This window comes from Microcaecilia unicolor, chromosome 10, assembly GCF_901765095.1.
Source record: "Microcaecilia unicolor chromosome 10, aMicUni1.1, whole genome shotgun sequence".
Lineage (NCBI taxonomy): Eukaryota > Metazoa > Chordata > Amphibia > Gymnophiona > Siphonopidae > Microcaecilia > Microcaecilia unicolor.
The window spans coordinates 142,695,393-142,708,755 of record NC_044040.1 but is presented as its reverse complement, the minus strand read 5'-3'; the positions used below and the strand labels follow the sequence as shown (position 1 = coordinate 142,708,755).

The 13,363-nt window shown below is 43.4% G+C and overlaps 1 protein-coding gene across 2 annotated transcripts in view; it reads left to right on the top strand.

Annotated features, from left to right (window-relative positions):
• LOC115478843 (ubiquitin carboxyl-terminal hydrolase 47-like) overlaps positions 1 to 10,868 on the top strand; it is a 110,434-nt gene extending 99,566 nt beyond the window's left edge. For both annotated transcript variants that reach the window (XM_030216466.1, XM_030216467.1), the window contains 2 exons: positions 7,942 to 7,991; positions 10,465 to 10,868. In XM_030216466.1, coding sequence (XP_030072326.1) covers positions 7,942 to 7,991; positions 10,465 to 10,556 — 142 coding nt within the window. In that variant the 3' untranslated portion in view covers positions 10,557 to 10,868. The remainder of the gene's footprint in view (positions 1 to 7,941; positions 7,992 to 10,464) is intronic.
• The last annotated feature ends 2,495 nt before the right edge of the window (positions 10,869 to 13,363 follow it).

Below are 13,363 nucleotides of genomic sequence, written 5' to 3'. Positions count from 1 at the left end.
AGGAGATGATGGGCTGGGAGGACGTACGAGAAGTGGAAGGACAGTGGTCCAGGCTGAAGGAAGTAATAAATAGGGCCACAGACCTTTATGTAAGGAGAGTAAATAAAAGCAAGAGAAAAAGGAAACCGATATGGTTCTCCAAGAAAGTGGCTGAGAAATAAAGGCTAAAGAGTTAGCATTCCAGAAATATAGAAAATCTCAAGAAGAGGAACACGGGGAGGAATACCGGGTGAAACTGAAAGAAGCCAAGAGAGAGATACGTCTGGCGAAGGCGCAAGCGGAAGAACAAATGGCTAGAAATGTAAGGAGGGGAGACAAAAATTTCTTCAGGTATATTAGTGAAAGGAGAATGACTAAAAAGGGAATTATGAGACTAAAAGATACAGCGAAACGCTATGTAGATAATGATGAAGAAAAAGCCAATTTGCTAAATAGATACTTTTGTTCTGTTTTCACTGAAGAAAATCCTGGAGAAGGACCGAGAGGGACTGGCAAAAGTACACCTGAGAATGGAGTGGATAGAGCACCGTTCACGGAAGAGAGTGTGTATCAACAACTTGGAAAGCTAAAGGTGGACAAAGCCATGGGACCGGACGGGATCCACCCCAGAATATTGAGGGAGCTCAGAGAGGTTCTGGCGGGTCCTCTTAAAGATTTGTTTAATAATCCTTGGAGACGGAGAGGTTCTGAGGGATTGGAGAATGGCCGGTAAGCCTCACTTCGGTTATTGGAAAAGTAATGGAAGCCATGCTGAAGGAAAGGATAGTGAATTTCCTGGAAGCCAATAAGTTGCAAGATCCGAGACAACATGGTTTTACCAGAGGGAAATCGTGCCAAACGAATCTCATTGAATTCTTTGATTGGGTAACTGGAGAATTAAATCATCGACATGCTATAGACGTAATCTACTTAGATTTTAGCAAAGCTTTTGACACGGTTCCCCACAGGAGGCTCTTAAATAAACTCGATGGGCTGAAGATAGGTCCCGAAGTGGTGAACTGGATTAGGAACTGGTTAACGGACAGACGACAGAGGGTGGTGGTAAATGGAGTTCGCTTGGAGGAGGGAAAGGTGAGTAGTGGAGTGCCTCAGGGATCGGTGCTGGGGCCGATTCTGTTCAATATATTTGTGAGTGACATTGCCGTAGGGTTAGAAGGTAAAGTTTGCCTATTTGCGGATGATACTAAGATTTGCAACAGAGTGGACACCCGGGAGGGAGTGGAAAGCATGAAAAAGGATCTGAGGAAGCTAGAAGAATGGTCTAAGGTTTGGCAATTAAAATTCAATGCGAAGAAATGCAAAGTGATGCACTTAGGGAGTAGAAACCTAAGAGAGACTTATGTGTTAGGCAGTGAGAGTCTGATAGGTACTGAGGGGGAGAGGGATCTTGGGGTGATAGTATCCGAGGATCTGAAGGCGACGAAACAGTGTGACAAGGCGGTGGATGGGACTGGGAGGGGTGGGAAGCAGAGGGAAGGAGCAAGAGATGGATGGGACTGGGAGGGGTGGGAAGCAGAGGGAAGGAGCAGGAGATGAATGGGACTGGGAGGGGTGGGAAGCAGAGGGAAGGAGCAAGAGATGGATGGGACTGGGAGGGGTGGGAAGCAGAGGGAAGGAGCAAGAGATGGATGGGACTGGGAGGGGTGGGACGCAGAGGGAAGGAGCAGGAGATGAATGGGACTGGGAGGGTGGGAAGCAGAGGGAAGGAGCAAGAGATGGATGGGACTGGGAGGGGTGGAAAGCAGAGGGAAGGAGCAGGAGATGAATGGGACTGAGAGGGGTGGGAAGCAGAGGGAAGGAGCAGGAGATGAATGGGACTGGGAGGGGTGGGAAGCAGAGGGAAGGAGCAGGAGATGAATGGGACTGGGAGGGGTGGGAAGCAGAGGGAAGGAGCAAGAGATGGATGGGACTGGGAGGGGTGGGAAGCAGAGCGAAGGAGCAGGAGATGAATTGGACTGGGAGGGGTGGGAAGCAGAGGGAAGGAGCAGGAGATGAATGGGACTGGGAGGGTGGGAAGCAGAGGGAAGGAGCAGGAGATGAATGGGACTGGGAGGGGTGGGAAGCAGAGGGAAGGAGCAGGAGATGAATGGGACTGAGAGGGGTGGGAAGCAGAGGGAAGGAGCAGGAGATGAATGGGACTGGGAGGGGTGGGAAGCAGAGGGAAGGAGCAAGAGATGGATGGGACTGGGAGGGGTGGGAAGCAGAGGGAAGGAGCAGGAGATGAATGGGACTGGGAGGGGTGGGAAGCAGAGGGAAGGAGCAAGAGATGGATGGGACTGGGAGGGGTGGGAAGCAGAGCGAAGGAGCAGGAGATGAATTGGACTGGGAGGGGTGGGAAGCAGAGGGAAGGAGCAGGAGATGAATGGGACTGGGAGGGGTGGGAAGCAGAGGGAAGGAGCAAGAGATGGATGGGACTGGGAGGGGTGGGGAGCAGAGGGAAGGAGCAAGAGATGGATGGGACTGCGAGGGGTGGGGAGTAGAGGGAAGGAGCAAGAGATGGATGGGACTGGGAGGGGTGGGGAGCAGAGGGAAGCCTACTGGAAAGAAGACACTGAATAAAACAGAAGACACTGGGACCAAAGCGAATAGAAAAACTAAATGATCAGACAACAAAGGTAGATAAAAGTATTTTATTCATAATTTATTAATTGAAATGTGTCAGCTTTTTGAAATGTGCATCTGTGATATTTTGCCTGTAAATTCAATTCCTTCCTCCACATTAGCATATTCATTTGCATATGTATATATGCAAATGATATGCTAATATGCTCCGCCCATTCTTTGCCCCCCCAAATGAAACAGTCAAACTACGCCTATGGCTTTTCTCTTCTTTTGAACCAATGAAGTAACCAGGATCAGGTCTGCCTTTTGCTTGCTCTTCTCTGTTTTACTGAAGAGTGCCTTTGTCATAGGTGCCCCGTATAAGAGGCTTGGGGAGGCTAAGCCTCCCCAGCCCAACCGTAACCTTCCCCTTGCTGCTACCCCCCCCCCCCGCCCCCCAAACGCAGGGCTGCCTCGCACTGCAGCCAAGCAGCTCTCGGAAGTTTCCTCCGATCCTTCCCGCCCTCAGCTGAGCTTCCCGATGACAGCCCTCCTCTCTCCGTTCCCCCCCACCCCAGCGCGTGTTTACCTGTTTTACTTTTAGTGGCAGCGAGTGGCGATGGCAGTGATAAAGAAGAAAGCACTGCGGGATCCTCCAGCTTCTCCCTTCTCTTCCCTCAAACGTGTCCCGCCTTCTGCGATGACATATTTCCTGTTTATGGATGTAAGCTCCGCCCCTGGCCCCACCCCTAACCCCACCCCCTTTAGCCTCCCCAAACAGTTGGGCCACCAACCGCCTATGGGAATAGTTAATTATAAACCTGCAATCTCCATTTTGTGGGGGAATGCTGCAGAAGTGGTGATTTTCTGTCAGGTGACCAATCTGGAACTGTTTTTGATCTTCTTTCCTTTTCCTCATCATAGCTGGAGTGGAAGGTGGAACCAAATACTTTCCCTGTAATGGCACTTTTTTTTTTTTAAAGAAATGTAGAAACATGACGGCAGATGAGGGTCAAATGGCTCATCCAGTCTGCCCTTCCTTAGGACTCACTAACTGCTCCTTTTCCTAAGGGATCACAAGTGCCTGTCCCACACTTCCTTAAATTCTGACACAGTCTTTGTCTCCATGACCTCCACCTGGAAGCCATTCCACACATCCACCACCTTTTCCGTGAAAGAGTATTTTCTTAGATTCCTCCTAAGCCTGTTTCCTCTAAATTTCATCCTATGCCCTCTCATTCCAGAGTTTTCCTTCATTTGAAAAAGGCTCACCTCCTGTACATAAACGTCACTGAGGTATTTAAACGTCTCTATCATATCTCCTTCCTCCCAGGGTATATATGTTGAGGTTCATGAGCCTATCACTGTATGTTTTATGACCGAGACCACTTACCGATTTGGTAGCCATCCTCCATCCTGACTCCATCCTGATTATATCTTTCCGCAGGCGTGGTGTCCAGAATTGCACGCAGTACTCTAAATGTGGCCTCACCAGAGACTTATACAATGGTATTATCACCTCGTTTTTCCTGCTGGTCATCCCTCTCCTTATACACCCAAGCATCCTTCTGGCTTTGACTGTCGCCTTTTGTACCTGTTTGCCACTTTAAGGTCATCAGACACAATCACCCCCAAGTCCCGCTCTTCTTTAGTACACAGAAGTACTTCACCCCCTATATTGTATTGTGCCCCTGGATTCTTGTAACCCAAGTGCATGACCCTACATTTCTTAGCATTAAATCTTAGTGACTAATTATCGGACCATTGTTCAAGCACCACCGGGAAGCCATTCCACGCATCCACCACCCTTTCCGTGAAAGAGTATTTTCTTAGATTCCTCCTAAGCCTGTTTCCTCTAAACTTCATCCTATGCCCTCTCATTCCAGAGTTTTCCTTCATTTGAAAAAGGCTCACCTCCTGTACATAAACGTCACTGAGGTATTTAAACGTCTCTATCATATCTCCTTCCTCCCAGGGTATATATGTTGAGGTTCATGAGCCTATCACTGTATGTTTTATGACCAAGACCGCTTACCGATTTGGTAGCCGCCCTCCATCCTGACTCCATCCTGATTATATCTTTCCGAAGGCGTGGTGTCCAGAATTGCACGCAGTACTCTAAATGGGGCCTCACCAGAGACTTATACAATGGTATTATCACCTCGTTTTTCCTGCTGGTCATCCCTCTCCTTATACACCCAAGCATCCTTCTGGCTTTGACTGTCGCCTTTTGTACCTGTTTGCCACTTTAAGGTCATCAGACACAATCACCCCCAAGTCCCGCTCTTCTTTAGTACACAGAAGCACTTCACCCCTATATTGTATTGTGCCCCTGGATTCTTGTAACCCAAGTGCATGACCCTACATTTCTTAGCATTAAATCTTAGTGATTAATTATTGGACCATTGTTCAAGCTTTGCTAGATCATTCTTCATGCCATCTAAACTCTCTGGGGTGTCCACCCTATTACAGAGTTTGGTATCATCCACAAAGAGACAGTCCTTACCATACAGCCCTTCCGCAATATTACAAAGATGTTAAAAAGAGCCAACCCGAGGACCGACCCCTGCGGTACACCACTGATAACATCCCTTTCCTTAAAGGAAGCTCCATTTACCACTACCCTCTGTCTCCTCCCATTTAACCAGTTTCTAACCTAGTCAGTCACTTTAGGTTCCATGCCAAGGGCAATTCAAATTAATTAATCAATCACCTGTGTGGAACTGTGTCAAAGGCTTAGCTAAAATCCAAGTACATCACATCTAGTGCCCCTCCTACATCCAGTTGGTTGGTCACCCAGTCAAAGAAATCAATCAGATTTGTCTGACACGACCTGCCTCTAGTGAAGCCATGCAGCCTTGGGTCCAGCAGGCCATTTGATTTGAGAAACCTTAGAAGTGTTTCCATTAGTTTACTCACCACCGAGGTCAGACTGACAGGTCTGTAATTCCCAACCTCCTCCTTCTGCTCTTGCTCAGAGGGACCACATCCGCCTTTATCCAGTCCTCAGGGACCACTCCAGACTCTAAGGAAGCATTGAAGATGTCTGACAGTGGAGCTGCCAGAACATCTCCAAGTTCCTTGAGTACCCTCAGATGTATCCCATCAGGCCCCATTGCTTTGTCTACTTTTAGTTTAGCTAGCTTCTCACGAACACAGTCTGCTGAGAATTGGTTCCGGTTTACCATATATCCATCCGCATTAGCATTTGTTTTCTGCGGTCCTACTCCAGGCCTTTCATCCGTGAACACAGAACAGAAGTAATTGTTAAGCAGTTCAGCTTCTACATATTCCTCCCCCTCAGCTTTGAGCCTCACAATGCTATTGTGACACTTCCTCCTGTCACTTATATATCTGAAAAATGTCTTGTCCCCCAATTTTACCATTGGCTATCTTTTCTTCCATTTGCCTCTTCGCTTTCCTGATAACTTTTCCTGTTTCTCTTAGCTTGTCCAGGTATCTCTACCTATCTTCCTCTTTCTGAGTCCTCTTGTAACGTATGAAGGCTAATCTTCTTTCCCTTACCTTTTCAGCTGCTACGTTCGAGAACCAGAGCGGTCTTATTTTCCTCTTAGTTTTATGCAGTTTTCTAACATAAAGGTTTGTCACCTTTAAGGTGGTTCCTTTCAGTTTTGCCCACTGCTGTTCTACTTCCTTCACTGTTCCCATCCAACTAACTCTTCCTTGAGAAATTCCCCCATATCTCAAAGTTAAGTCTTTTGAAATCTAGGACCTTCAGTCTCAAATAAACCCTCTCCTCCTTTGTCTTGATATTGAACCACACCATTTGGTGATCACTAGATGCCAAATGATCTCCCACCTTAACAGTTTCTGTTTGGAAGCACTAGATCTAGAATAGCTCCATCCTGTGTCGGTTTCATCACCCACTTCTGAAACAATTCTTCCTGTAGAGAATGCAAGATCCCTTTGCTTCTAGACAACCTTGCAGCAGGAGCACCCCAATGGACATCCGGCATATTAAAATCACCTATCAGTAGTACTTCCCTTTCCTAGCTATCTTGTGGATGTCTTCAATTAAGTCTCTGTCCAATTCTTCTGACTGTGAAGGTGACCTGTATAATACACCAATGTAAATATATTTTCCTTTTCCTCTTTCCAGTTTAACCGCAGTGCTTCTTTTTTACCCCATATGTCCTGCAGTTCTATCACTGTAATATTATTCTTAACATATAATGCCATTCCTCCACCCTTTTTTCCTACTCTGTCCTTCCTGTGTAGATTATAGCTAGGTTTAACTATATCCCAGTCATGATTCTCCATGAACCACTTCTCCGTGACCGCTACTAAATCCAAGTCATAAGTACATAAGTCGGCTTCTGTCATTGCAGTCTCTAGATCTAGACATTTGTTTCCCATACTACGGGCATTGGTATACAAGGCTCTCCGATGTTACTGTTTTTCCCCTTTCTATAAAGGTTATTAATGACTTCATGATGGTTATTAATGACTTTGGGGCTTTTCTCACCCATCCCCAGCAAATTTAGTTTAAAGTCCTCTTTAGTACATTAGCAAGTCTGGTACTGAAGACACTTCATCCCTTCCTTGACAGATGGACACCATTGCTGCTCAGTAGCTCTTGGAAAATCATCCCATGGTCCAGGAAACCGAAGTGCTCGTGTTGGCACCATCCACGCAGCCACACATTTAGCTCCAGGATGCGAGCTTCCCTCATTTGGCCTTTACCTTCAACAGGAAGGATTGATGAGAACACCACCTGTGCACCTAGATGCTTCACCTTCTGACCCAGAACCATGAAGTCATGTTTGATATGTTCAGTTGGATACCTAGCAGTATCATTTGTACGAACATGGATGAGCAGCATAGGATAGTGGTCAGTAGGCTTGATGAATCTAGGCAATTTTTCCGCTACATATCGAATCTTGGCACCAGGCAGACAGCACAAAGAGCTGAGGACTGTGCTAGCTGTGGCGCCAATCTCCAGTGTTGTAATACAATACCTTACTGCACCTCTGCTATTCTACAAGCCTGTCTACAAGTCAGTTTGTAAAATATTTGAAGCAATAAAATTAAGCAGGAAAAACTACAGATTTTATTTCTACCAGAGACTAGTGCTAAACCCTCAAATAACAAGGCATAACTGTTTTGTAATACAATGCCCAGGGCAACAATAATCCTGTAACAGACTCAAACAGGTTTTAAATACAATGCACAGGTTCAAAGCAAGATTACAAGTCCTTTTTTTTCTCACTGTCCTGCATATTAGCTAGGATATAATGGCTGCATTGCTAGAACATATAGCCAAGCAGTAATTAGTTACTGTTCTAAAAATGGAAATTACATTATTGAACTAATTGAAGATTTCCTTCTCTGCTTGGCTTTTGATGTTAATAGATACTTTCTCCTCTGTTTCTTCGACAGTGACACTGCTTACTTACTGATGTACCATCAGCAGAATGCACACATTCCATGTAAGTAATTGTGTTTCATGTTATCTTGTCCTACTCCAAACCCCATTTAAAGAACATCATAGTATACTTACTTAGCCAGATAGTAGCTTAATAAGCTTCTCTACAGGCATTCTCAAATGTGTTTGATTATTTATAACATTCTTGCAGCAATTTTTATGTATTCTGTTATACCATCCAGACACACTTCAGAGTCTCCTAATGAATGCTTACTGGAGAGTTAAAAATGAATATGCTTCAGATACATTTTGAATAATATCAAGACAGCCCCACAGTAACCAGTGTTATCCCACTACTACTACTAGAACTACTACTTATCATTTCTATAGCGCTACTAGACATACACAGCACTATACACTTGAACATGAAGAGACAGTCCCTGCTTGACAGAGCTTACAATCTAATCAGGACAAACAAACAGGACAAATAAGGGACACAGGAATTACTAAGGTGGGAATGATAAAACATGGGTACTGAACAAGTGAATAGTGGTTAGGACAGTGTTTCCCAAATCTGGTCCTGGAAGCACCCCAGCCAGTCAGGTTTTCAGGATACCCACAATGAATGTTCATGAGAGAAATTTGCATGCACTGCCTCTACAGTATGCAGATCTATCTTATGAATATTCATTGTGGATATACTGAAAACCTGACTGGCTGGGGTGCCTCCAGGCCAGGTTTGGGAAACACTGGGTTAGGAGTTAAAAGCAGCCTAAAAAACGTGGGCTTTTCACAAACTAAAAGAACTTTTTTTTTGTTAATCTCCCAGCCAGAAGATGATATGGATACTCCTCAGATTTCCTACAATATCTTTTCCCAGAAGTTGGACATTTTTCTACATTTGAATGCTTAACATTCCATATTATGTTTGATAGAAGCCCCTGAGGTTGCCAGCCCCCATTCTGTGCATTTTCACATTGTCAGTTTAACAGTAATATGCAGTAAGCAATTTATACTGCAGCACCGTTGTAACACAGCTTAGCAATTAGGACCCTCAATGGCAATGAAGTGTGAAATCCCAACTGTTCCCTTATTGCTCATGACATAACAGTAATATTGATAATTGTCTGTTATTGGGTACTTTCAAGTATATAATCAAAGGTTGTTTACATGCCTAATTCTCCAGTTTTTGTAGCCAAAATCTAACTTTTAACAGGATTTGAAAAATCAGATAGTATAATAAGCAAGTAAATTCCTCATAGTTACATGCTCTGTTTAAACTGAGCCTGCCTTTCTTTATGTATTGTCTTTGTTGGAACATGGTAGCCATTTTTATCTCAAGAGTTACAGACAATGCAGGGGCCCAGGAAAGGACATAGCCCATTTACAGCTGCTCCCACACTTGTTAAAGTGAATCCCCTGTACTCTGGGGGCCCTTTATGATGTTTTACTTGGGGTGCTAGGGGGTGCTTAATTTGAACCTCTCACGAGGTCTATTATTGTTATTAGTTAAAGGCTGTGAGTGTGATTCACTGTTGTGAGTATGGATGTTACTGCTCACTGATGGGCCGATGCTCAGAACCACACACGGGCTAGTACAGACTAGCACCCTCATTAGTGAGCTCAGAATGCTTAGATGCTCTGTACAGGACACAATGTGCGTGCCAAAGATTAGTGCAAATACTATGCTAATGTAGTCAAATGGATGTTAATGAGATCATTTCCTATTCCCTGCCAAAGGTAAGAAAACAGCACACAAAAGAAAGATGCCTTACTGCTGAAAAAATAACACCAGCTCGGAGCAGGCATTAGCGTGTTTGAAGAGAGGATGTCTCATGATTCTTTCTTTAAAATCTGCTGGTTGTTATATAATTTGAAAGCAGAAGGAAGCATATACAAGCTCCTAAGCACTGGTAGTAAGAGACGAATGTGTGCAAGTCAGAGCAAACCCAAAAGTGAAAGCACACATTGGCGCTTGTTTCCTGCATTTAAATATAAGCCTTTCATGTTAAAAAAAGCCTTCCAAGTAAAAAAAAAAATTTAATTCTTATATTTAAAAGTGCAGAAAACAGAAGCCAATGTGTGTTTCACTTTTGGGATTGCCAGGTGCATGTGCACAGGAGCTGAGCTTAGCATGAAACTCTTCTGCGCATGTGTCAAGCACATTCCCCACCCCTTTCATTTGCTTTTACAGCATACACATAATTTGAATATCATTTCCTTTGAGCATTGGCAAGCTAGGTTTCTGCGCTGTTGGCTTACTGCGGACGTTCTGAGCATCGGCCTCTGAAGCTGAGGTTTTTTTCCTGGAGATCATACTACTCTCCAGACATTGTGCATTCGATTCTCTGCTATTCTTGTTATAAATGCTGCTGCACTTGAAGTCTGTGAATATGAGTCTATAGTGCTCGGAGTATAAATTCCGCATTCTGAGGCTGCAGGTGTGAATCTGTGGTGCCTTAGGTATCTCTTTTTGAGTGTAAATATATATGGAAAATGTAGATTCTAGAGTAATGAGTCTTTTTTTTGTCTTTCAGCTTTTCTGGAGAAGAATCAACTAAATTCCTATATGCAAAATTTGATTGATGAAACCTTGAGAAGGTGTGAAAATCACATTTTTCTGGTTTGATGTTTTCATTCTGGATTATGGAAACAGACATTATAGGCATGTTTGCACCTATGATCATTTCTAGGTTGAGTGGATGATCTGTAATACCTGTGTAAGACATTTGTTGAATTTTGAGTGCTCAGACCTCACAGACTGATGGATAAATTATATTACTCTTGGGTGAGAACTGAACTAACCTTTTTTAATTTTATAATTTTATCATCCCAGATTTTCTCTCTGTTGCTGGTTTAATCAAGGACATTGTACTACGTAATAAGAACTAATAAATAATGCTTACTAAGCATTGAAACGTTCAGTATTCTCTCTCACCAAAATATTTTCTTCTGCCAGCCAGAGCCAATATTTAGAGGCGGCTGTAGTGCTATGGATTTATATCCTGCTTCATTAACACAGACTACTCAGTGGATTCTTTTGGATTTGTATTAGGTAAATTAGACCTTTATTAGAGGTTCTAAAATCTACATTGATTAAGCTATATACACACAATGATTAAGCTATATACACACAATGATTAGCTATATAACTAAAAAGAAACAATACCTATCTATAAAGAATCTTACTGGTCTCTACATCTAAGCAATGCTAAGAGTTCCTAGACCAGGAAAAGAAGCAATAAAACAATCATCACTGGTCCTTACATCATCCAGGCTCTTATCATCAGCTGGGGGGGGACCTTGTTCACAGCGAAAGCCAGGAGTTTCTTTGACCAGGAATATGGTTCTCTGAGCAGTTTGTACGTTACTCACAGACGAGCTCCTAATTTCACTGATAGAAACTCCCTTTTTTATTAGGCTTAGAACTCATGTTCAGAGCTAAGGAAAATTACAGAATGCTTGAGAATTTCTCTGTTTAGGTAAACAAGCCATACTGTGGGAATGTGGTCACATGTTTCTCAGTCCAGGTGGCCAGTCTGAACTGGAAACAGGCTCCACCTCCCCCTTCAAATACCAAATTAATTAGAGCTATGTCTTATCTTCTACATTCCAACTTATTTTCACACAATCAAAGTTAAACAATGATTTTTAAACAGAATTACTTCTAATCAAACATACAGACCCCAAGTGCCTTGCTCGGTCAAGGCAGAGTTGAAAAACAATCTTTAAAATTCACTTCCACTACAGCGGCCCTGAATGATTAAGTAGGCAGCATCCTTTCCTGCCCGCTTAAATTGCTTTGACTATCGGCCTGTATATTTTTACAGTATTTTGATCCAGATCATATTAGGGAATATTTGAGTAGCAAAATAGTTTCTTTTAACCTGAGATGATGAATTTTTCATCCATGTTTGACCTGGAATAATTGTATTTATAAGATATTTTCAAAATATTTACAATTTCCCCATTTATTGCTCTGTTATCAATATCAATTGTATACTTAGGGGCCCTTTAACTAAGGCGTGTAGGCACCTACACACGTCCAACGTGCATCAATTTGGAACTACTGCCCAGCTACTGTGAGCCCCAGGAAGTAATTCCATTTTTTACGCATACCCGATATGTGCGGCAGAAAATATTTTTTATTTTCTACCGCGTGATGCTAACCAGGCGGTAATCGGCATTGTACATGCGCTGACAATTACCGCCTGGTTAACATGCCAGACCTTATCATTAAGTCAATGGGTGATGGTAAGGTCTCAGGCCCACAATAGGCGTGTTCCAATTTTATTTTGCTGCATATCCATTTTTGGCCCCCCAAAAAAGGCCTTTTTGCAGGTGCGATGAAAAATAGACCTGTGAGCATCCAATACAGATGTCTACACCAGCGCAGGCCACTTTTTGGCGTACCTTAGTAAAAGAACCCCTTAGTGACCTTTTCTGCCTCCAGCCTGACATGCTTTTAAGGGGTGCTTTTTCTGAGCTGCTGGAGAAAATGGCCTTAGTGTGCCCTTACATGGGTTTTTCAATATGGCACACTAAAGTTTACTGCAGCTGTAAAATGACTGATTTTCTATTTTTCCTATTAATAGCCACGCATTAATGTCAGCTTTTTATTATTTATTTATTTATTTATTTTATTTCATTTGTACCCCGCGCTTTCCCACTCATGGCAGGCTCAATGCGGCAGGCAATGGAGGGCTAAGTGACTTGCCCAGAGTCACAAGGAGCTGCCTGTGCCGGGAGTCGAACTCAGTTCCCCAGGACCAAAGTTAACGCTGGAACACTTAGACACCTATTTTGTAGGCAGTAAGGTCTCACGTGATAATTCTGCACTAACCAGTTAGTGCATGGTAATGCAGATGCACTCACTGATTAGGGCAGGAATACCTACCTTCTGTCCCCAGATCTCCCCTTTCCAACAAAAAATAAAAAACATGTTTTAGCAAATTAGGAACTTACCACAGGATACCTGAGCGCATCCTGCGGTAAGCCATTTTAAGCTGTGGTAAGCGCGCACTTGCGCTTACCACAGCTTAGTAAAAGGACTCTTTAAGTGTGTAAATTCCTATTTTTTTTCTCTATTTTGTTCAATATTATTTTACAGTTAACTTGGATGACTTTGATCTTCCTCCTTCACACTGGTAGATCCTCGTGCAAAAAAAGGATACAGAATGCAGCAGGTGGTTGCACTTAAATGCCTTACATGCATATATACCCAGTTTGGTTAAGAAAAGTTTTTTTTACCCTGCAACAAATCGAGGATGTCCATCCCTTATTGGATTTATCATCCTTGCAAATTCTGCTACTATCATTAGTCATATCGAAAATTGATTACTGCAGCTCATTATAGGGTCCTTTTACTGAGGTGCGCTGAATGGCTTGCGGTAGTGTAGGCATGGGTTTTGGGCATGCGCCAATCCATTTTTCAGC